The 25,507-nt window shown below is 37.2% G+C and overlaps 1 protein-coding gene across 2 annotated transcripts in view; it reads left to right on the forward strand.

Moving 5' to 3' along the window:
• LOC131080108 (acyl-CoA-binding domain-containing protein 3) overlaps nucleotides 1–23,807 on the forward strand; it is a 46,931-nt gene extending 23,124 nt beyond the window's left edge. Inside the window, exons 4-7 of one of the 2 annotated variants that reach the window (XM_058018205.2) lie at nucleotides 603–708; nucleotides 858–961; nucleotides 1,285–1,375; nucleotides 23,263–23,807. In XM_058018205.2, the coding sequence (XP_057874188.2) occupies nucleotides 603–708; nucleotides 858–961; nucleotides 1,285–1,375; nucleotides 23,263–23,331 (370 nt within the window). In that variant the 3' untranslated portion in view covers nucleotides 23,332–23,807. The remainder of the gene's footprint in view (nucleotides 1–602; nucleotides 709–857; nucleotides 962–1,284; nucleotides 1,376–23,262) is intronic. The other variant, XM_058018206.2, reaches the window with a different exon arrangement.
• The last annotated feature ends 1,700 nt before the right edge of the window (nucleotides 23,808–25,507 follow it).

Consider the following 25,507-nt stretch of genomic DNA (forward strand, 5'->3'; position numbering starts at 1 on the left):
GGCAATTAGTTGTCTGTCTGTGGTTGCTAGAGCTCTAAGGGATAGGAATGTGTCTGAGCTGTAAAGAATTTTGCTCCTCATCACTGAGATTGTGCTGGGAACCGTAGAGAAATATCCAGTCAATGCCAATGTGAAATGTCCTTGTGGGATTTTAACGTAACTGAACTGTGAAGCTGGAGACTTGTGAGAGTTTGCAATGACATAGATGTTCCACTAGGAAGTGTTAATATGAATCATTATAATAGTTGTCTGTAAATCATCTCCATTTCCACTGGTGCATCCTTTCTTATCTTCTTTTTCCTAGGACCTTGTGCTCCTCTTCCTCAAGAAATGGCATGCAGAGTTTTCTTGAGGGCTGTCTTCATAGAAGGCATCCCTTTAATCACAGATCACAAGTTTCTTCCACCATTTGATCAAAATTTTATAGTTCTTTCCTGTCTGCTGCTTGTGAGGGAAGGGGGAGTGTAAGAACAGACACTACTGCCAGTTCACTAAGGGACATAGTTTGCTTGGTAGCTTATTGGATGACTTAAGTCATAATCACAGGGAATGAGAGCTGCTATGGCTGAGTGATGGAGGGGACCATTTTTGGCATGTGCAAGGCATGTTTGGCAACAATTGGGAAACATGAATCCGGAGGAGGCTATGGAGCAATACATTGGCGTGGTCAACAAGGAATTTCCTAATTGGAATGAAAACTTTCCTGAAGTAAGTATCTTATAAATGAATTCAACCGTGTAGTTATTATTGTTTAATAATTTTTCTGTATTTTTTTTTTCGTTCTTCTTATTATATCTTCCTCTTTGGGATATAATTTAGGTTACTAGTATTTCTAATTCATTTCTTATATTGTTTAGAAGAAGAGAAAAAAGTCTGGCAGCTCTCAGCAATCTGCAAACTCTGGAGGAGTGACATCTGTTTTTAGCTCATTTGTGCATGAAGAAGGATCAGATGATGAAGCGTAATTCTTATCACCTTATCCTTTTAGGTTTCTTTGACAGCAATTATTGGAGAACAGCACGTACATTAGAGTTTTATTAATGAATCTGAAGTGGAAAAAATAATGGCTATTACTAGATGAAGGGATAGTTGTGCTTATTAGAGATTCTTTTGCATGCCCATTGGAATGGCACAGTCCAAAGTCCAAACTCTAAATCATTTCAACTTTTTAATTATGCATTCCTTATTGAGTACATTTACCTGAACTACTTGGAATAGGTATCTTTAAAAATAATACTGTTTGCTGATTATTGGAGAGATAATTTTTCTCAATGTCTTTTACAGGAAATTGGAGGAGGATCATTCTAATGCTAATGAAGGGTACACTGCAGGTCTGCTTCAATTGTTAGATCAAGAAGTCCCAGTTGATTCAAGGGTAGGTTTCCAATGTTTATTGGCCTTGTATCTGAATTCATCATTGGTTATCTCTATGACTGATTTAAATGGTTCTATTTAATAACTTGCACCTTTAATTGACTCTGCCATTGCCAAATAGTGTAAGGGTTTATTACTATTTTCAGTCACTAGCATTTTAGAATACCAAAGGGGACATCAACATGAGCTAAGGATATGCAACATGACTGTAATTCAGGCCCACTTAATTCAGACCACTAGTTGACTGTTTAGCCAATAGAAGGATATTATTAAGTCTTTATCTATGGCATATGCTAATCAAACAACATTTCAACATACGGCTTATTCCATTCTTCTTGAGTAGCCAATAACAGTACAGCTTGGTGGGTTGTGAATCTGTGATGCTGAAGGCATGTGTTCTCCATAGAGGAGGTAACAGATTCAAATCCAGAGTTGGGTACGGTTGTACACCTCCTTGAACAATATATAGTATATATTAAAAAGAAATTTTCTCGTGGGCTTCCACAAGGGTGTTCTAATCCACCAAACTGGTTTCTTGCATGGCAATGACCTAATTAACTACCTTCTTTACATTTTATTGTTGCTGAAAACTTTACAGATATCAGTTAACGAATTCTCTATGCTTTTAATTTGTTTTGGCATCTCCTTTGATGCTTGATATTTATTTATTTGATTTTCCCATGGGATTTCTCATTACTACTAGTTTTTTCTGCCATGAGGGTCAATCAATGGTGCTCATGGTGGATTTGAGCTTGCTTTAGGGGAAGAAAGTAGGGTGGGCCAATATGGCCTGTGTTTTTGAGATTAAACTCTGTAGCAAGCAAATGAAAAGACAATTTTTGCATATCCCTTGAGATCCTAGGATTGTTGCAGTTGAGTCCCATGTCTACCATGCTGAAAGAATCATTGTGACAACTATAATTCCTATATAATTTCTCTCGAAATGCATTCCACATGTTCAAGGTATTGCATGCTGATTTAAGGATTATTACATAACCAGCTCACCTAAACTACGCTTCCATTGCATCTGCTGTGTCTCTGAAGTGTTTTTCATTTCCCATTTTCTCCACGATTTGTTTGCCTTTTCTTTGGTGAAATTATTTTGAATGATTACAGCATTAGAGTACAAAAACCAATTGGATAAGTGGGCTGTTAAGGTGACCAAAGGCTGGTCATGTATCTATTTGCTTTCGCATTAAGTGGGAATGGAACCCTGGTGGTCTCTATGTGAGCCAAGCATCTTCATTAGTTGAGCCATGGTAAGTTGACATTTGTTTGCCTTTTTTAATTTCTTGTCATTGCCAAAATTGTAATAAGCACGTTAATCTTGAAGGAAACTAAAAGAAGGAAAAGTGGAGGAGAAAAGATAACGTAAGAGTGAAGTAATCATGTTGCTGTGGGAAAACAACAAAAGCTTTTATTCAAATGATACAATTGTAATCAAAAGAGGGCACATTAGCTTGAATTTTATACAACGTGTAAGGCATCTTATTGATGGCAGGTAAAAAAATTAATGCTTTGGCTGCTACTAAAACTAAGGAAGAAAGAAGTAATTTTGAAATAAATGATCAAGACTCTCCTCACAATGACAATGCGGATGAACATCTTTTTTAAACAGGTCAAATTGGAGGTTGGAGGCATTAGAGGGAGGAGGTATTTTATCATCTCAATTTAGCTTTTCACTCGGAGATGATACAGTGCATGAGAAGCAACATCAGTTTCATCTTTCATCTTGAGTCTCTTGATGGAGCAAGGGGGCCTGACAACTTTGTTTGGTTTGAAGATAGTAAAGTATGTGTCGTTCTAGAGATTTGGCGTTTGGTACCTATGGATAACATTGCTCCCCAGGTTTGTCCCATGCCTTTTTACCTGTAGTCCCCCATAGGGAACATTTCAGGGCCACAAGGATGTGTAGGAAATGCCCCCCCCCGGTCCCCTTTTTTGTCAAAAATTAGGACATGTCCCTAGTACATAAAAAAGGCAGGGTATGTTAGGGGATGGCTAGCTGTCCCCAAGATTTAGGAAATGTCCAAATGTCCCCCATCTGTCTTGTGGATGAGTAGCCATCCCCTAACATACTGTTGTGACGTTTTCACACATCGCCCCATTGCAAATGGGGACCCATGTTTTTTGCTCGTTTTGCTCGTTTTCGCTTTGCTTTTTTAGGGTTTTGTTAGTTTGTTAGTTGTCTGGATTTAGGATCAAGCCTTAGGGTTTTAATTACCGTCTTTTCAGGCCAGATCCAGTTGGTTTTGAGAGTTTTTTTGAATTTCCTTTTCTAGAATGCAAATTTTGAATGCAATGAATTCGCCAGAATGGTCTAATTTTCAATTGGAATGTTGATGCAGAGCTTAAATTTGTCTAAGTGTTGAAGATGAAATGTGAATTTTTGTCCAATTGAATATTTTTGACCAAATTTTGACTTTTTTGATTTTTGATCCTAGGCATTGGAATTGATTTGTTTTCGCCTTGTGAAGTGTTAAAATGTGAAAAATCATGTTATTTTGGCCTGTAGGAGCAAAATCGCTCCTGTCCCTCAGTGAAGGACGGGAGCTCGTTTTCAAATATCTTACTATTCCTGCAGGGTCAAGATGAATTACGAATTGGAAGTGATGGAGAAAGGCGAGATCTTTCCATTGAATATAAATTGAAGATTTTCGTGAGCACAGAAATGCCTCCAGGGGAAAAATCGCTCCTGTCCCTCAGTGAAGGACCGGAGCTACAAATCCAATTTTGCTTTGTCCTTGCAGGATTTTAACGTCTTGACGATGTGAAAAGGTCCAAAGAAGTACATTTTATCAAATGAATATAACTTGAAGTGCTGTCGGGGAGATCACATGGATAAGCAAGTCCGGCTTGAGTGAGGCCCTGATCCTGAAATTTGGCTAAGTCTGGAATGTCCTGATCCTGAAATTTGACTAAGTCTGGAAACTGAAAAAACCTCCAAAAACTAGATTTTGCAATATAACTCCTGGAGGTCTAAAACCACTCTCAAACATCCTGAAAGTATATATGGAATATAACTTAAAGTATAAGAAAGAAGAAACAGAAGAAACATAGAAGGAAATGTCACTTATACTTAAATGTTATATTCCATTAAAATTGTCCTGATCGAGAGTGCGAAAAGTCAAATTTCGCTCGTGTCCTTCTCCAAGGGTCCAGAGCGAAAAAGCGCTCCTGTCCCTCTCCAAGGGACCAAGGCGAATCGCTCGTGTCCCTCACCAAGGGTCCAGAGCGAAAATGCTTAGTTGAGCCATTCCTGACCTTGTTTGGACGAATCGAGACATCAAAGGCATGGTGAAGGACGAAATGAGCATGATAGGACATCCAGACTTGATCAAAAATAACGAAATGATGAAGTTTTTGCCTAGAGGGTCCTATCCCTCATTGAAGGACCAGAGCGAAATTCTTCATAAGGTACGATCTGGGCAAAGATCAAGCAAATTTTACGTTCAAAGGCAAGAAAAGAGGTGAAATGAACTCATTGAAGATAAATTGAAGATTATGAAACGCCAACAAGGGACCAAAATGCTTAAGTTCGCTCCTGTCCCTCAGGGAGGGACCAGAGCGATTTTTGTCTAAGATGAATTTCTTGCCAAGTTACAATGAATTCCAAGGCATGGACGAATGAAAGGGGACATTACGAAACCGTTGAAGATAAATTTGGAAGCTGGCGAAGTGTGATGGAGACTACAAGTACAAATTCGCTCCTGTCCCTCTCCAAGGGACCAGGGCGATATGATGATTATATTGCCGTCCCTCCAAGATCAGGACACTCCAAGGCGAAGAACAAGGTACCAAGGACGTTTCGAAGCATCTCCATCAAGCACAAAGTTACAAGGATCGCCACATTGAGGGATTTGCTCTAAAATATCCTAATTCGCTCCTGTCCCTCAGGAAGGGACCAGAGCGAAATTTCCATAAAGACCAAGATTTTGAAAGTTTAACAAGTATCAAGCCACCAAGAGGAATCAAGGGACGTCATTTCACGCATTGAAGGTAATGGCAAGTTGAAGAACGCAAGGACAAGCTCAAAAACTTGAAGTTCGCTCCTGTCCCTCAGGAAGGGACCAGAGCGATATTGATTATATTGGCCAAGTCTCTCAAAATTTACGTCAAGCCAAGGTTTTGCAAGATGGTAAAAGGTCTAAGGCGTCTTTTGAAGGTGATATACCAAAGTGTTGAACGTTAAAATGCTACCATTTTGCACAAAGAGCCTATATCGCTCCTGTCCTTTGGACAAGGACCAAAGCGATTTTTACTAAAACACTCATGTTCCATCAAAACCAAGACAAGGCAAAGATAGGCATGGTCAAGGACGCCCTTTGGAAGACAATGAATGAAGAACAAAGATCAAAAGTTTGCAAATTTGAGCCAGGACACTAGGATCGCTCCTGTCCCTCAGGAAGGGACCAGGGCGATATTACATCCAAAGGCACTCATTCACACATGCAAGTCAATCTAACTCAAAGGACCCAGCTAAAATGGCGATTTGGACGTAAGGATGAAGACCTTGGACGTAAAAATTGCAAGAATCATGACCAAATTGATGGATCGCTCCTGTCCCTCAGTCAGGGACCAGGGCGATGAGGTACGTATCTTCTCACTTTTTCATTTTGGCGCTTAAAACACATTTTTTAAATTTATTTAAATGCTAAAAAAAAATCGATATTTAATTAAAAGCATTTAAATAGCGCATGGTATGTATTTATTAATTATTTTTTGCCTTTGTAAAAAATCGAAATTTATTAATTAAAAATAAAGGCATTTAATAATTAATTATTAATTTAATAAAAATCAAAAGGGAGCGCTTGGGTTTATTTTGTCAAGGTCGGCCTTTATTATTTATTTAAAAATCGTTTTAATTGCTATATTTTGCAAAAAGTCGGCCTAAGGTCAATATGAAGGTGAGCGCCTATAAAGGAAGGTGTTTATTTCATTTTCACATCATCATTTATCATCTCTCATATGCAACTTGGAGAAGGCAAAAGAGGAGCGAATTTCATACAAAGGAAGGGCGAAATTATCATTCAAGAAGAGGAGCGAATTCAATCAAAGGTGGTGCGAAACTACTATCCAAAGGAGAGGCGAACTTGAAGTTTCCATTTGAGCGAAGTTGCCTAGGACGTCAAAGACATATCAAAGATGGCGAAATTGCTAACTTGAAGAGGAAATCACGTCCAAGACTTGAAGGGTGGCGAAGTTGATAAGAGGAACGTTCTTTTGAAGATCACATCAAGACTATCGAATTTCAAATTTTGCCTAGGCGAATTCCTTTATTTTGCATTTTAGAGTTAAGCTCTCAAAGAGGTATGACGATATGGATTTATTGTTTTAATTTCAAATTTTGATCGTCATTGCCTTAATTTTGAATTTTGGAATTTTGTTTTGCCTTAGCTCAGTCTTTTTTAGGAAATGATTAATAAAGGACTTATCATTAAATTTCCTAAAATTTGCTCTCTAATTTATGTTATGTATTGCAAAATCATGTTACTAATTTTGAAATGTTGTGTAGGCATCGAATGAAGATCTCTTCAAGAAAAAATCAAGCCGGATCAAGGACAGTCTTCGCCAGGACGATCAAGCAAGGACAGGGGCGACCTCATCTAGTCTAGCATTGGCAAGGACGACCTTCTTTGGACTAACGTCATCAAGGGCAATCCAGCGTTCCAAGGCGAGGTACATCATCTTCCTGCACATCAAGGACGCAAGGAGTTAGAACAAGGGCTCGTTGAAGAAGCAAAATAGTTCCAGATGAATTAATTAAAGCAAGCTTCTCAACAACATCAAGTTGAATATCTACCAAGTTCCAAGTGTCAAATGAGGTGGCGTCCTAGTCATCATTTCTCCAATTAGTGAAGTCCATCTCAGCATGTCCAGATTCAATGTACTTAACTCATGGAAGGTGGCACAAACTCCGATGTACCTACCCCGGCTATCCATTGGTCAATTTTTCTAAAAGGGACATGTGTCCAAGCAATACAATTTTATCATTGGTCAAACATTGAATGTTATGTAATGGTTGTAACAAACCCTAATTAGGGTTTTCATTGTAAAATCTTGGCCATTGATCTTGAATTGATCTAAGCCATCAGATTGTATTGTGGGCACTATATAAGCCCAAACATTTCATTTGTAAAAGAGAATGAGAGTTAGAGAGATTTAGAGAGAATTAGAGAGATAGGATAGAAATAGTTGAAAGTAGTTAGTAGATAGATAGTAGAATAGGAGGACAAGGCAAGAAATTGTTGCCATTGATTGTAAACAAACTCCATTTTCATTGAAGTAATGGTGAAATATGTCGTTTTTCTTGCAATTTGCATGGTTTCTTGTTGAGTCTTCAATCTTAGATGGTAGATGATTAAATGAATGGAGGGAATGTGATTGATTGATAGTGGAATTCGTACATCCATACTACTAGCAGTTTGTTGATTGCAGACTTGCCTTGCGTAGTCAACTGGATCATTCAGCCTAAGCTCAATTTCAATTTGTTGCCTCTTCATTGATATGCATCAACTTGGATGGTATCTATGCCTGCGGTGATGATTTGAACATCATAAAGATCCCTTAGAAGATCGCACTAGCCTTGTGTAGATGTTCCATTGATGTCAAAACAAGACCTAGTTAGAGTTTCATCAAAATCAATCATTGCTCCTACATTCTTAGTATTAAGATTAGATCCTCTCTTCACCCCCATCCTTTTTCCATTTTTTAATCTAAGTTAGTAAGAGCCTGTGTCCAGCAAAGAAGATCGGAAGTTCAATGTAAGTCCCCTTGTGATTCCAGCAAATCACATCATACCACTGGAGCTTGTCCACACGTAGAGACCCTACATCAAAGAACCTTGGAGTCTACCTAACTGATCCTTTACGCGAATCTTCAGCAGTTAGAGACTATTTTCTCAAGAGAGGATAAGATGCCTTTAGGTATTTTATTCTGTGTATGATGGTGTACAAAATACACGTCAACACATACCCAGGGACAATTTTATGTAATTAAAAAAAAAAAAAACTTACAACCTTTCAGTGCTTGTTTGGTTTATGACATGCCCAGTAGGATTTACAAAAAAAATATGAAAATGCTGTTCACCATGAAGGTTTGTGTGGTTTTGAAGGTGTTAATATAAAGACCCCATGAGGGGCATTGCCCCTCAACTCTGTGGGGGCACTATCCCTAGACCCCCACAAAGGGTGTTGCTCCTCGACCCCATTCGGGGTGTTGCTCCCAAACCCCATCAAAATATAAGTCTAACCAAGTATTACACCAATGATGAATCATGATCATAGAATCTGCAAAATATATATCCACTATTGCAAATCTCTACATCGTCATAGTCAAAGCTGCAATCAAGGATTATCTTGTTTCATGTAGGAGACAACTTGTTTAGTGTACAAGGATTGCCATAGACAAAGTTGGCATGCTATATTAATTATATTGTTGAATACGAATTAAGTCGTAGTTGGCAAGAAATTCCATTTTCATAATGCAAAAATGTATTTGTAGAGACAACTCAGAAAAATCCCATTTAAGATCAAATTGGAACATAACCAATCACCTTTTTACTTAACCATTCCTCTTTGTAAATGAGTTTGACAACAAAACATGTAGTATTGAAGGCTTTGGCTTCTTGGAAAAATATGAATTTGTGCTCATATGTATATATAAAGATCACAATCCCTATTCAATCACCTATGCTCACAAAGGTTCTATAATGTCTATGATGAATGCTTTATCAACGTTATCATCTGAATAATATGAAATTTCCCTATATTTTAAAAATTTCTTTATTTTTTAATAGCCGTTGCTTGTCGTCCCCTAAAAAATGGCCAAAAAGTAATCCCGAATTGGAAATATGTCTCGCCATCCCCATCCTGGAAACTTGGGGGAGCATAGATGGATAATTGAGTTTGTCTTGATCTATAGTTTTGCAAGTGTGCACTTGTGGATAATTGAGTTAGTGTCAATCCACAAATGGAAAAGTCTTACTATGGATGAGTTAGTCATGATTCACAATTGATTGGTGGTTGTGTTACCATGGATAATTGAGAGAGTCTCCATTCACCATTGGTTGGTATATTTTCTTGTGGATAATGGAGTTTATCTCAGTTCACAGGAGTGGTATACTTGTGGATAGTGAAGTACGCCTTGATTCACAAATATTTTGCAGGTTTGACAGTCAGGAGATCGAGTGATGTGTTTAGTGTGGTGTTTCTTGGGTGAGCAAGGAGAATTGGTAGAGATTCTTTTTAAAAGTCTTCAGAAGGGTTGTTGTGTTTAGTCCTTGCAGTGTTTCACACTTGTTTGAATTGATGTAATAGGGGGGGGGGGAATATAGTTTTATATAAATTAATGTTAAGAATTTTGGGTGGTTATTCATGGGAAATGTCAAGCTATTAAAGCTAATGTGTTGCAATGTAAAGATCATCCCGAATAAAACAATTATATTTCAACATTTTTATTTGTGCAGTAATTGTGTAATAATTTGATTTACAAATTTTCAGTATAATCGAGTAATTGTTGGATGTTAATGGTGTATTGATTAGCATATCTAATGACATGATTTTCATGTAGAGAGCGCAAAACATATTTACAATTTGTGTTCTAAATTTTGTACTTCAATAATCCTAAATGCCTTTAGTATTGCCATCATGAGAGTACTGATGTCTAGTTGAAACAATTGCTGGCCAATTTCATAAAACCCATAGACTATGGAATTTTTGATTATACTAATGGATTCAAAGTAGGGGTGTCCTCTCTTGTTGAATTTCTCTAATATTTACATTGATGAGATAAAAGATGTTATTTGACAACATAATTATGTTGATATTTGTGCATTGCATCATATTTTCATCACCATACAATTTTTTTTCAATGATGTGGCCACCTTGTATACTTGTGATAGTTTGAAGAAATATTTGAATGCCCTTGACCTTGTTCTTATTTCTATGCATGCCACTAGCTAGTGAATCACCTTAATAAAATTAAGGTAATGGTCTTCAGTGTGATGCTCATACGAGATTTCAAATACCCTTTTGAAGAAGAGCTTGTGGAGATCACAATATCATATAATTGGTTCACTTTATTGACTTGTATACTGAATTTAAGTCTACTTCACACTCATGGGACATTCCTTTTGTCTTCGGAATTTGGTGTTTTAGGTACATTTCTAGGACATTTCTTTGAAGTTACTACATTTCTATTCAATCATTAACTCACAAGTTTGGCCCCAATTTAGGATCTTTTAACTAGATGTGTATTGAGATAGTCAAACTATGATACTTCCACATACGATCCATTGCAAACAAATGGTTCCTTAGTGCATTGTCAAAGACGAATTTGCTTCCTAGCCCTTTTGTCGTGAGAGTAGCTTTAGGCTTATTTTCCAACTTCACAATTTTTGAACCCTTAGAGGTTTAGCCTTCATGAGATATACATTTTAGAAATTCATTACGTTGAGAGGGTTTTCTCCTTGTGTCCCCATTGGACATTGATGTTGATATTCCATGACCATTTTACTATTAGCTTCTCTTTTTATTGGTTTTTTCTATTCAAATTATCCTTAGACGTCATGATTTCTCTTTTTCCTCCAATGTTTATGATCAATAAGGTAACTAGAGAACATCCATATTGGAAATACAGTTATGCCTCTTGGACTTCTCCTTTGTATCTTTTCGATAGATCGAATATTTGGAAGTAATCCTCAATCAACTTCAAGGACTTCAGGTCAATTGACATCAGGTCATTTATGCACTTGGTCTTTAGGTTGAGGAAGTTGAGATGCTAAATGGGTTCCTAGGTGGAGCATTTCTCATAGATTGTTGATGGTAGCATCATCTGACTAGTCCTTTTCATAACATTAGTGGTCAAATTGCTTGAGGATTCGTCTAGTAGGACATTTACAGGTTTGTCTTGAGCAATTACAAGTTGATATAAATTAGGGGTTTGTATTATCATCTTTGTTCCCTCTTGGAAGTGAAGAATGAGGAACACTATAGTTTAAGGTGCCCTTTTTGTTGAGACTTAGGAAATGTACGCTAGTTTCTCAAAGTGTTTGGAGGTTTAATATCTACTTTCTTTATCAATTAATTAGGAGTGCTTGGTCATTTATCTTTGGGAGGCTGTCACATTCAAATGTAGGGCATTGTAGGCAATATAGACAAGTACCTTTCAATCTATTATGGACATTGAAACCATCAAGTGCAATGTGGATCTTGTTGGCTGACAAACTAATGGAGACATGTTAATGAGACTTCTTCTGTTTCTGTGTTACTAGGTCAACCTTGTCCACTTAGTGCTCTCATACCATCTGTTATCAATCTACTTTTGTTCAACATTGAGGACATTCTAGTTCTCTTTTCCTAAAACTGTCACCAAAGAGATAGTGCAATTATTGGTTTGTTCCCTCTTTTGAAGGTTCATTGGCATTGGGTGTTAGGATACCGTCTAGGGGGCGTACTCATTTTTCTAGGATTGTTTTAGCTGACACCCTTAACCTTGGACATTCTCTTAAGGATATTACCAATTTTATATTGAAATATCAACCTATTGTAGTGGTGGATGGTGATTCTATCATTTCTTCTACATCAAGCTTTGCTAGGAATCTATGACAGCTTTAATTCCCAACCTTGGTCTCTGTTGATGTGTGTTTTAAGCACATAACATTCAGAATAAAATACCAAAGTACTTTACCCTCTCTTGAACAAAATCACCTCAGATGCCAAGGATAAGATCAACTAAAATGATTCCAAGTTTTCTACAGTCAGGTCTTGACGAGTGGGTAACTCAATGGTCGATGTGAATTGTTGTTTTCACTCAGTAACTTACACAATTGTTCGAATTAACTTCATTTATCATGATATGGAATGGGTGTGCTGATAACTTAGGATATGGCAATGTAGTTCTGGATTCAATTCTAACAAGACTTACTAAAAAATGACAAAAGGGAATAGTGTTCAGGAAATCTATTCTAAGCCTAGGAATGTAGGAAATGATGAACAAATTTAGTGGAATCAAACTAGGCAAGGTCTCACCATCAAATCGAACAGATCTTGACACGAGCTTAGTGCAATCATCTAAGGGGTATCTCATAGATATTCAAATTACTACCATCAAGCATTGAAACCATCCAAGTTGATGCATAACAATGGATATGTAATAATTGAAGTTAAGTTTGCATAAATTTCCAGTTGACCACGCAAGGCACACTTACAATCAACATGAGGGCTAGTGGTATGGATTAATAGATTCCATACAAATATACTCAACAATTCTTTCATTCAATCTAACAAACATTGAAATCAAATTCTAATCTAAAATTCTAATCTAACTTGGAGGAATTGAGAACCTTGAATGCAAAATAATACTTGAAAGACAAAATCACCATCAAGTCGAACAATGATTTATATTCAAAAGCTGTAGCATATACCAACAATTTTACAAAAACTCTCTCTTACAAATGAGAGACAATGAGGTATATATAGAGTCTCATACAAAATGGATAGCCAAGATTAAAACTAAATTAAGGGCCAAGATCATGCCAACAAAACCCTAGAATTGCCCTAATTAGGGTTTACATAAAAAATGGTGCCACCAACATATGGCCCAATAGAAAGATACCTAGTCATCAAATAGGGAATCTTCTAGAAGATCCCCCCTTGCATCTCTCTCTCTCCTAGCATACTCCAAGAATCTAACCAATACAGAATCTAGCTCTTCCATGGAAATGCTGGGTAAGGTATCGTGCTGTAAATCAATCACGTCCAATGCATCCGAGCAAGCATCCGAAGTGTTCTCCCAATCTGGCATGAGCTTCTGCAAATCATGAACATGAATCAACAAAGAGACCAAATCATTGATCTGACTTTTCTTCAAAGAGTCCAACTGATTGAAATACATGAATTTCATTTTGTCTCTTAATTCAGCTAAGTGTAACCCACTGGCTTCACTGACATCAACCCCCAATAACTCCTCAATTGAGGCAAGGATCTTCGACTGAATATCATGAATAGATCCCTCCATCTCTGCACAACTCTTTTGTGCACTCTCATAAGTTGATTTCTTCATGACCAACGAACAATACCAGCCATGGAAATCGTATCTATCTTCATTGTGTACAACATTCTCCATGATCAACGTGGACATAGGAATCTTCTTCAAAGCTCTGAGGTGTGGAATAGTCTTCTCCTAAATAGGTCGAAATTCTTCCCAAACTCCCTCCAAATACTGTATTCTAAATATGAGCCCTGTTGTCCTGTCAAATGCTTGGACAAACTGAGTAAGGAAATCATCCGCCTATCTCTTTGTGTTTTCAATCCATTTTTCCACCTCTGAGAGTGTATCTCTCGCTGCCTCATAATGTGAATGTAGTCCATGATCAATTGCAATAGGGGAAATAAGGGTGGGATTCTCACGCCTTATCCCTGCAATGTACTCTCTAAGTCTGATATTCTCTTCTTCTTACTTCTCTCTTTTCTCTATTTCTCCATCCAATCTTGCACTGATTGCCTTAAGGGTGTCACCAACCTCCTGAAATTCCTGCTCTTTGGTAGTACGACCAAGGGTAACTGAAGTAATATGGAAATCCATGGGAGTAGCAATGTCCGCTGTCACACCTCCAATAGGAACAACCACTTGCGTAATCCACATTCCTGTCTCATCTCTAGCTATGTGTGACAAAATCTCAGCTCTTTTAGGTTCTTTCTCCTTATTGCTTCTAGCTAAGTAGTCATCAATGTCATCAATAGACTGTGCCTCTATCATTTTCTTACTTTTCTCCATACTCCTCATCAACCAATCAGAAATAGCGGCCATCTCCATACCATCATCGAGACACATATCTCGATCAAGCCCTCTCAATGCCGAGATAACATCATCATCATCATCAGGATTATCCTTGGTCAAATCATATACATTCTTTCCCAAACTAACCTGTAAAAGGACAGTAGGGGATCCCGACTGACCATTATCCTCTTTAGGTGGAGCAGATGTCTCTGTGGCATGTAAATCCTGAATATTTTCTGGCAATATCACTGTGTTGGAACATTGCTCAGTCTCCTTGTTTTGTTCTGGCACTTCAACTTCCTTGATTGATGAGACACTGAGGGGTGGCGGATGAATGATAGTTGAAGGAATGATAGACTTTTGTTTCTTTTTAACCTCCTCAATCTTCTTCCCTCTAGCCTTGACTTCTCCTGGTGTGTTCTTCCTTCATTTGGGAGCTTGACTCTCCTCATCCGCATGAATCCTGATATCACTGATAGTCCTCTGATCATCCTCGGAAGAAAATTCTTCCCGTTTCATCTTTTCATAAGTGAAAGCAACACCCATATCAACTAATCTATTCATCTGAATAGCCACCCATGCTCAGGAGAAACTCAAGACCTCTCTCATCAATCTGTTCAAATCTATTTCTTCTGGTTTTGACCAATTTGGCAATAAAATCGTCTTCTTCATCTCATTCTCATATTGTGGATGCATATGATCCTTATCATCAATTACTTGATCAGGAATGAGGAAAAGTCCACACTTCCTCATGAAATCCATTGACATTCTGAACCACATTCTTCTTTTTATTGCTTGCTCGTCCATCAGGTCAACCCAATAATCTTCTATGTCTACCTGGTGGATGAACTTATCTCCTCTGATTCTTCCAACTTTCTTATCTAGATCAAATCTTTCTCTTCTCTTGTATGTTGCAAATCGATAGAATGCAAGCTCGTCATTTGCTGTGCTAGCTACTAAGGCGGATTGGCAAACCTTCGATGTCTTCCCCACAAAAATAGGAATTGGCATGCTGATTCTGTGCTTTTCCTTCTGGATGGAATCAAAATCCAAAAGCTATCTGACCACTTCCAACAAGATCATTCTGTCAGAAGGATACCTAGGAAGTTTGTAAGGTTTAGATTGAAATCCATGAATCCTGAGGTATGTGAAAGTGGGAAACTGTATATACCACGATCCATATTTCTCTATCAGCTCCGTTGCCTCCTAAGACAACCTCCTGTGGACTCCAACTTGCAACATTCGCGTTATGTACATTATGAATACATCATTCACTCTCTTATAAGCTTCAATTTGATACATGTTCAACTATGGATAGCACTCATAACTCCTAAATTGTCCTTGTTCATCCCCAACTTCACCTCTGCATATCAATCCCTTGCATGTAACAAATCATGCAAGCAGGTACACCAAATAGGAAGTCATGGCGAATGATCTGGACCGCTCCACATTCCTCAGCTGAAAATCCAGATTGTCACTTATGATTCTAGACCAATTAATCAACGTTCCTTTCAGACAATCCTGGATGAAATAGAACATCCATCCATCGTATATTGCACCCTACGGTATCCCCATCACTCGGTTAAGTAGGAATATTAAATCACTATATTCATCTTTGAAGTCTATGCACATGAGTGTCTTGGGAGCCTTGGAATGATGAGGCCTAGGCTCGATCATCCACTCCTTGTTTACTACGGTCTTGCACGCATCCATCGTCTTACATCTATCTTCATATTCATCCTTAGTTATATCTTTCATATCTGCTCCATGTGCAATTCCAAACACCTCAGTGATCGCATCCTCAGCAAGGTAGGCAATGATGGCACCCTTAGGAGTCTTGATCATTCGGGGGCGAGGATCATAGCATCGTGCACACTCCAGGATAAGCTCATTGCACTGTATGGATTGCAGGAATCCAACGGCTTGATAAATGCCACTCTTCATAATGTTCACATAGGCTGGGGAAGGAATTTGGCTTCCAATTCCGAACATACGCTGTCGCATCTGGCTCATGTTCAAGAAATGCATGTTCGTGTCTGTAATCTCCTTCCATCTGGATGACATCTTGGATTCTGGATAGAATCCCATCTCAACAATCCTCTGTTGTTCTCTCCTTTCCTTGAGTCTAGACTTCGACTTCGTACCTGTATGAAGCTAGAAGTTAGAACCTTGGAAAGTTTTCCTGACAAAATTTCTAATTTCCTAATGATTTAGACGAGATTGGGTATGGAAATCAGGAAAATAATCACATTCTCAATAGATTTTAACAATTAACTGCAAGATGTGACAAGGTCAGGGTATAAAATCATCGTGAAATTCATTAAAATTAACAATTTTCAGACCAAAGTCTGAAATCACCTCCTTATACTTAGAAATTTTATTCAAATCAGAGTGCAAAGGAGTAAACCGGATCAAACAATGACTACGGAAAGGTGTGAAAGGTTGTGTTTTCACACAAAACTATGTCCGATGACAACTTCCGAGGTCAACAATGGCTGTCAGCAAATTTGAAGATAACCTGCAACTTCACAAATTACTCTCTAAAAATACGTTGCAATCACCCAAATATGCACAAATTTGATGAAAATCTATTTCAATTGGTGAAAACAATCAATCCCGGGAATGTAAGTATGGTTGTTAAAAAGAATATTTTCTGAGGACAAGTATGGCTGGTAAAAAGAATATTTTCTGAGGACAAGTCTGAAATGAATTGTTTCAGACTTACCAGCACCTTGCAAAGTAGTAAAAATCCCTGAAAATGATCAAAAAATGATTTAAAAGTGTCTTCCAAACAAAATTGCCAAAGCTGTCAAGTGGCTGGAAATGAAGTTTTTTCTGAGGACAACTTGCAACAATGGCGTCTCAGACTTGCAACAGTGATGAATAGCTCTGAAAATGCATTAAAACTCCTCCAATCAACCTCTTGACAAAATCGCCTTAGGTGAAAATCAGCTGGGAACAAAGTGTGAAGTCTGAAAATCGAACTTCCAACCAACAATGGAGGTAGAAAATCTTCAGCAATGGTGGATATGTGCAGGTCCAACTGAGTCTGAAATTAATGGCAGCCAACCAACACTCAACACATTCATCAAAATGTTCAAACTAAAGGGAAATAACCCCCGAAGTTGAAATCGCCCAGCTAAAGTATGGCACCAAGTTAGGAAGAAACCCCAAAAATCATTGAAAATGGTGGCCAAAGTTGCTGCAAATTCTCCTCCACAAGGGGCGCCAAGGCGAGACAAACAAATCTGCAACTTTAGAATTCCAAATGGTGTCCAATGGACACTCTAGCAAAAAATCGCCTAGCTGGAGTCTATGATATGTCTTCAACTTGCCACAACAATCACCATTAGCAACTATAATAATAAAATATTGCTGGTCTCCCTCCTTTTAAACTTGCTTTCACCCTCAACTTTCACCACATAAGCAATGTGGGATAAAAAACTTGTACTTATACTTGCCTGACAAAAATCGATTTGCTTCTAGAAGGTTAAATCATTAAATGTTTTTTGCAAATCATTTATTAATTGTTTTTTATTTTTTAAATAATTGTTGCACTTTGTAAAAACAATTAAATTTGGGGCCCATTCATTTAAAATATTTCAAAATTTAGATCAAAATGACCACTTGGGGGAAAATCAATTTAACTCGGGATAGAAACCCCAATAAAAATCATTAAAAATCATTAAATATCTACTTTGGGCTTTGGGGGAAAATCGCCCCAAGTAGGGATAAAAATCCCTATCAAAATCTTCATCAACTTTGCACAATTGGGGTCCAGGGGAAAATTGACCCCTATTGGGAAAATCCCAACCAAAAAAATTCATCACTCAGCACAAAAAATCATCCTAGGGGAAAATCGACCCCTGTCTGGATAATCATCCGGATACAAAATTGTCAAAATCATCTCCAGTGGAAATTCGCCTAGGGTCTGGAATGAGTATCCGCATAAAAATCCACAAAATCCTGCCACAAAAGCACTTAGTGGAAAATCGATCCATGTCAGGAATCATCATAAAAGTCATCCGCAACCTTATCCACATTCCTAGTGGAAAAACGTGAGTTGTCAGGAAAAGTCCCAACACTTAGCCAAATTTTCAGTTACCTGGTGGAAAATTGCCCCTAGTATGGATTTTGAATGGTGGAAAAATAGGGCATGTCTGGATTCCAGGGGAAATTCATGTCCAGCCTGGATTTTGAGTGGGGAAAATCATGGGTAGTCAGGAATATGAGGGGAAAAGCACCTCTAGTGTGGAATTTTGACCTTTTAACCCTTAGAATATGGATTTTCATTCGGAAAATGATGATTTTTCCACTCAAAACCACTAGGAAACTTCAAAACTCAATAAAACTCATATGGACTTAGGCAAATTCACCAAAATTTGAGCGAAACAAAAGGAAACCTATCGGGATAAAGTGCAAAATCAACTTGAATAACTTCCTAGGAGCGAGAAAACAACTCCAGAAGGTCCTAAAACACCTTAGCACTTTAAAATTACCGACATGGACGCTCAAAAACACATTAACACTCAAAAGGTTTATACTTAGACAAAATTAGGATCATTTAAAATCTCAACTTTATGTGCTTGATCCTATAACTTCAAAAACCCTAAATGACAATTAGGCATATTCAAAAATCCGAGACTTGGGCACGGGAAACTCAAAATTGCCCATTATGCTGCCAAAACCCTAAACTAACCAACGCGGAAAGCAGGAAAGAGGGGGTCCCCGTTTGCAATGGGGCGATGTATGAAAAGGTCACAACAGTCTCCAAATTATAATTTTATGAGCTACTTGTTTCCTAGATGGGTCTCTACTCACATCTATTACTTGGATAAAATAATGCTTATTTTCTTTTTGATACCAGAGCTTCTGTTGTGGTTGTAGTTTTCAATTTTTAATTAAGTGTACTTTTAAGTCTCATTGACCTGTTTTGTTCATTTTGAGGACATCAATATGATGTCTCCTTTAGCAGCCCTAGCATGTCTTGGAACTTGATCCCTTTGGCTTTTGTCAAGATCTTTATAAAGTGTTTTTCAATTTTCTCTTCCATCTTCAATTTTCTCTTCAAGGGTGTTGGTGTGAATTAGTGATGCAGAGGATATTGGTCATGATCAACTCTAGAGGGATATCATCAACCCCTTTTCCAAACTAGGTTCACAATCTATTCACTTTGTTTGGTACTCAACCTTACTAGGCTTCATTCAAAGCACTCAACTATGGATTCCAACTCCAAAGGCTTATCCAACACATCGAAGGGTCTCAACACACTCAAATTAACTTGACAAAAGGTTCTGCACTCATCAAACTCAGGGTTCTAACTTCATTACACCCGGACTGCTCTATAAGGCTTATTCGTAGTAGCCCTACTAAACGGGTATTTAAAACTTAACTCCAAATTCTTCCAAAACACTTGCCCAACAAATTACATATTTAGACACCTATTTGGGAGTTCTAAAACATATCCAAAACTCAGGTATAGGTACTTTGGACCAACTGTACCAACCAGCACCCTGCTACGCATGAAACTAGGCTAATTAGTCCACTTTTACAAAGCAACTACCTCAAAAACTCATCACCAAACCTCAAAACCCCCAAAAAGTCTTACTAAAGGATGCAAATCAACATATTTTCAAGGTTTTAGACAGTTCCATGAACATTTACACTCCCAAACACAAAACCCTCCTTTTTAGGACTACAAGCAAGGGCTTTCTCAATCTCACCCCTCAAATCTCTTCAATACTCCAACAATGAACCAAACACATTCCATATGTGACCTGCATAAACTCAAGAAACTGTAAAAACACCCACTCATTCAATGATTTCACTCAACTCCACACATGGCATCATAAATTTACTTACTCAACACACAATTCCTCACCACTCTTCAGCCTAGGGTTTCACCATCACATCTCCATGGCCATACCTGCACTTCAATTGTTAGAATAGGCTATAATACAACTTTCCAGACCCATTCCACAAGAAACAGTGGATACATAAAGTGGAATGGGTCAATTCTTCATTGTGACCCTCAAACCCTTACAAAACTGTCAAATATGGCAGAATTTAGGACAGTCAACAATACATGCACAAAAAGGATTGATTAGGCCTTCAAACCAATGCCAAATGAGTGTTAGAACATTTCCCTATCACTTCCAATGAAAATCCAATCAAATATTGCCCTGTACGGACTGTTGCAACCAAGAAAAAGTTCAGATTTTACACAAAATTGCAGGGAATCGTTTTACTCATTGCCAAGAACTCTTTTGTTTTACAAGATCCGACCTTCAACCATCAACAAAAACCTTTTCCAGGTGTGAACATGAGTATTTAAACTTTCTCCATGCCCATTCAACCGACTTCAACCTCCTAACCAACTTTTAAACTAAACATGACTGTTGGAATTCAAATTTGAAAATTTTAACAAGTTGTTTCATGACAACCCTACATTGCTTGACCTTTTACATCATTTTTACATGATCTTCACACCAATAAGGAACATTTTTACATTTATTTGCTCATATGACAACTTTGTGACTCAACTAGATAACTTTTGAAAACAATGACACATGAACCCTACACATTACACCATGGACTATAAATGGTCTTATTACATCACAAAATGAGCAAAATGTCCTTATTACACCTCAGATAGACTCAACTTGACACATTTACTCATGTGGTCTCATAAAACCCTTGGGTGCCCCTGCACCAATAAGGTGTTTTACCTAACTAGCTCACTAGTAGGTTCCTTTCATATGTTAAGTTTACTTAGGTCTTAGGAATATTTCTAAAAGTTTTGGTTGTCTTGATGACATCTTATCTCGTCACATTTACTTCTGGTGTCCTAGGTCATTTAATATTTGTCTTGTTAGCTGTCTTATGTTATAGGATTAAGACACTTGTCACAATCTTGTCTAAACCTATCTCTTAACCTTGCTTATATAAGTAAGGCATCATATGGACATTTCAAGTCCAACATCAGTCTAATCCATTGTGCACATAATCAGGCAATATTTTGCTCTTCTTGCTCTCTTGTGGAAGACATCTTTTGCTTTTGCAGGTGATCCTAGAGGATTGAGTCTATTGGCGACTCTAACAAAAGGTAATTGTTTGATCATGGTTCAATAGGAAAATTTAATGATGATGTATGTTGGTCTGTACATGAAGAAAAGTTCTTTGCTGGTTGGGCTACAGTTTCAATTGCTTCTTAGGATGCAGATTCTAGTTAATACAACTTTTCAAGCAAATTCAATTTTGAAAGTAAACTGCTTCTTGTCCAGCACTAAGATATTCTCTGGGACTCAACCCTGGTAGTAGAGCAGGCAGTGATTGTTTCTTGTACTACCAAGCCATCAATCTAGAACCAAGATAATAGACAAATCTAGAAGTGGAGTTCCTACTGTTAATATCACTTTCCAGTTTCTCTTAGTGCACCTAAGTAAAGGAGCACTGCTCTGTTCACTATACTCAATGCTAAGGGAGCAAGTACCCTTAATATGGCCCAGAATATTCTTTGCAGCATTCGAATTAGTTTTTTGGCATTGTGTATGAATCTAGAGAGTAAACCAACAATATAGGAAATATGGGTTGGATATGTATGGGTATAGAAGATTGCCAACCAAATATTACCATAGAGTGACATCACCTTTTTTATTACCACAGTAGGGAGCCAACATTATCCTGTCTGAAAAGGTAGTTATGCTGTTTCACTGTCATCCATTATGAACTTTATCTAGATTGCAAAGCATACTTGGATTCGTAGAGAAAAATTGCATCTTCCAATTGCCAATCTTGCATATCAAGAAAGTAATGCAAACCACCCATCTGTAATAGACTTGGGAAATAAACCCAAATGTATCTGGAAAAGTTGTCAATAAAAGTGCAAGATTTTCAAGCTTTTAAGAGATGCTTTATCTATTTCCATTTGGCCAATGTCATTATGCATAAGCCATGGAGGTGGCTGTAACCCCAAGCTAATCTTCTCTTTGCAATGCTATACTTTTCTAATCTTGTCATCTTGTGCAAGATATGAGAACTAGGGGAGGAGTTAGTAGGATTAAACTTGCCATATTTGTAAAATATGGTGTTGTGGTCATCATAACCAGATTCTGCAACTGTGAATTTTTTGTTAACATCCTTGATCAGATGTGCTTTCCACTGATATTAGAATGCTCTGGAGGCCACACAGTGGTGTAGTGCACGAGTCTCTCCTAGAGATGTCATTGTTAGATGAGTTATGCAAGACTTTATGGTGATTTACAGAGGATGGTATTCAGAGGCACTTTTCACTTAATACATGTCAAGGATGACTGTTCTTTGGCACCTTATGGACACTACCTTGTGATATTGTACACTGTATTTTTGATAATTCCGTTGATTGCTTGATTTTCATCCACAAATATTGATACAAGTTGTTTCTTTACTTACTCTAAATGATGCTATTCAGCTGATTTTTACTTTGGGAGTTGGGTTTGATTTCTTGGTCATCACTGACATTGTTCCTTGTTAGTTGTTTGTTAGCTGGTTTCTCTTTGTAACTTTCTCCTATTATGACCACACCCTACCTTACGGAGCTGTGAAATAAACTATTAAATCTGTAAAACAGTAGTCTTTTAATCTGCATCACAAAGGGAATTTCGAGTAAAACCTTTCACATGCCTACAAATTTTAACAATCTGTGAGAGGGGAGGTTATATGACAATCAACATTCAGTCATAATTAAGTGTAGTGTCAAAACCTTTGCACATGATTTTGATTTGTGCAACGTTTGGTAAGGCAATGGTAGTTATACTAAGGCTATGCAGAAATTTTCTGTCTAGAGTTTGTATGATTGGTATGCTATTGAGTGAGAATGATTTGTTGTATATTTTCAGTGTAGAAATCTTTGGGAGACAGTTGATATATAACTTTCAATTGTATAACTTGGTCACAAGTTTTGGAAACAAAAACCTGATGTCAAAGATTGTGAACTTGTATAATGTAATAAAAAATTGAAATTTCTAGAAATAAATTTCTATAAGAATTGAGGCAAATTGATCAAAATATATATTTATAACATACAATAAAATTTTTGAAATGCTATATTCATTCTTGGTGGTGCTACAGGACATGGAGGGACAAACGGCACTTCGCTATGCTACAGTGTGTGAGACAGAGGTATCGCCAAGTAACTAGTTAAGCATGGTGCAGATCCATATTCCAAGAATAATGTGGTTGTTACACCATATTTTTATAATCTTTGTTCCACAAATCCGTATTGCTTATTTCAAAATGCTTAATTGATTTAAAAATATCATATATAGCCTGATTTATAAGGTGTAGGTGGCAGACGATAACAAGTATGAACTCGATGAAATCTTTATGTCCAGATGTTTCCATAACTTGGAAACAGTATGATGATTTGACTTCTTGTCAAATTGGTATAGGTTTTTTCAAAATGCATAATTGATTTATAAATATCATATGTTGCCTGATTTATAAGGTGAATAGATATGGCAGATGATGATAACTATGAACTCGATGAAATCTTTGTGTCCAGATGTTTCCATAACTTGGCAACAATATTATAATTTGACTTCTTGTCAAATACTATAGCTTGCAATTGATGTTATAATCCAGAATTTAAATCTAAAAGGAAGATTTAACGTGTCTTTTGATGTACCTAGCCTATTTAGTATTTATCAGATTTTATATGGTTATTGTTTATTTGTATTTGGAAGGGAACCAAATTGATCAGCTTTTGCATTTTGTGGATGCTGACCTCCTTTCAAAAATCAACCCTTTTTATAAAAAACTTTATTCTTTGGAAATTTCATACTTTCTGTACATCAAGATCATTTTTGCATTTCTTCCAGCGTGAGGATTCTTACCTTTTTGCCCATAGAAGTGATACTTTATTTTAAATGCTCTATTATAAGTCAGCTGCATTTCTTCCTATCACGAGGATTCTCACCTTTTTGTCTATAGAAAAACATTTGGTTTTAGATGTTCAAGTACATGTCATATAACAGTAAGATCTTTCTGCTTTAGTGAGAGATCAAAGGCGATCATGTGAATCAAGTAACAGCCATGAGAAATGTCAAGACTCTCCCTTGTTGAAGTTTTCTTCAAATGTTGTAAACCCTGCCCATAAATACCAAGAGCTTCTACCAAGAAACCCTTAGAATACAATGCATATTAGGGAATGTCATAAGATAGTACGAAGGAAATATTCCACAACATTATATTTCAAAGTAACTGAGCCAACACGTAGGGAATATTGCATGACATTTCCTTCATTCCTACACATTTAAATTATAGTTAAAGCTAATAACAGTGTACCAACGATACATGATGGTGAAAAATGGGGGTTCCATTTAAAGATATTGTGAAGAGAGATAGAATTTAGCTCAAGTGGGGAAATAAAATGCATCCTCAGTATCCTAATGGCTTTCGTTGGCTTGCCGTGAAGTGGTGACATGAAACCAAGTGCATCATGAGGGGTTCAAAGGCATTAGGTTCAATTCAAAACTAGAGGAATATTAGAAAGAGTAACATACAATCCTCCTTGACTTGCTCTCTTGAAGACCACTGTAAAATAAGAAAAAAGTCACTTGACTAAAATTAAAAAAGGCATTCAATGTGATTGATATTGTTGTGAAAGGTGAAGGTTGCAGAGATAAATCTTTAAGAGTCAACAATATGGTGGTTATGTGGAAAAATGTTTAATGACAATGATAATGCTGGTAGGAACCTTTAAAAATGCCAAAAAGGATCACCACTATCATGAAATAGGGAAGTCATAAATGAAGTGAACAAGTATGATAGTGAAATCAAAAGAAGATGACAGTCACAAGGTAATCCAAAAGCATGATAGGGATAGCAATGTCGTAGATGTGTTTAATAGTCCTAGTAATATACCTTGTAAAGCAGTCCCAAAGACAAAGTCAAAGACTTGATTGGCCAATGATAGTTCAAGAGTGCCATTCATAGTCATAATGCATAGTAATAGAGGGTCGATATTTTCAGTAGAAAGTCTTAGATATGTATAGAAAATACATGACAGGAATACCAACAAACGGTCATGACAGTCCTTTAATTACATTATCTCGACAATGTACAAAGAAGCCTCTAGAAATGAGTTCATTGTGACAGAGGTATCTTAAAAAGGATATGACAAAGTTTCCAATGGTATGAGCTATGGGAGAGTTCTTTAATTGTTGAAATACCATTGAATGATGTATCATTGTTTCATGGTTAAAATAATTAAATCCTAATAGAAACCTATTCACGCTCTCTATTTTTTTTCAAAATGTAAATACAAGTAAAGGTTGTTTGAATGGTGTTATTAGTTCACATTCATCACTCCACT

This window comes from Cryptomeria japonica, chromosome 11 (genome assembly GCF_030272615.1).
Source record: "Cryptomeria japonica chromosome 11, Sugi_1.0, whole genome shotgun sequence".
NCBI classification, from domain to species: Eukaryota; Viridiplantae; Streptophyta; class Pinopsida; order Cupressales; family Cupressaceae; genus Cryptomeria; species Cryptomeria japonica.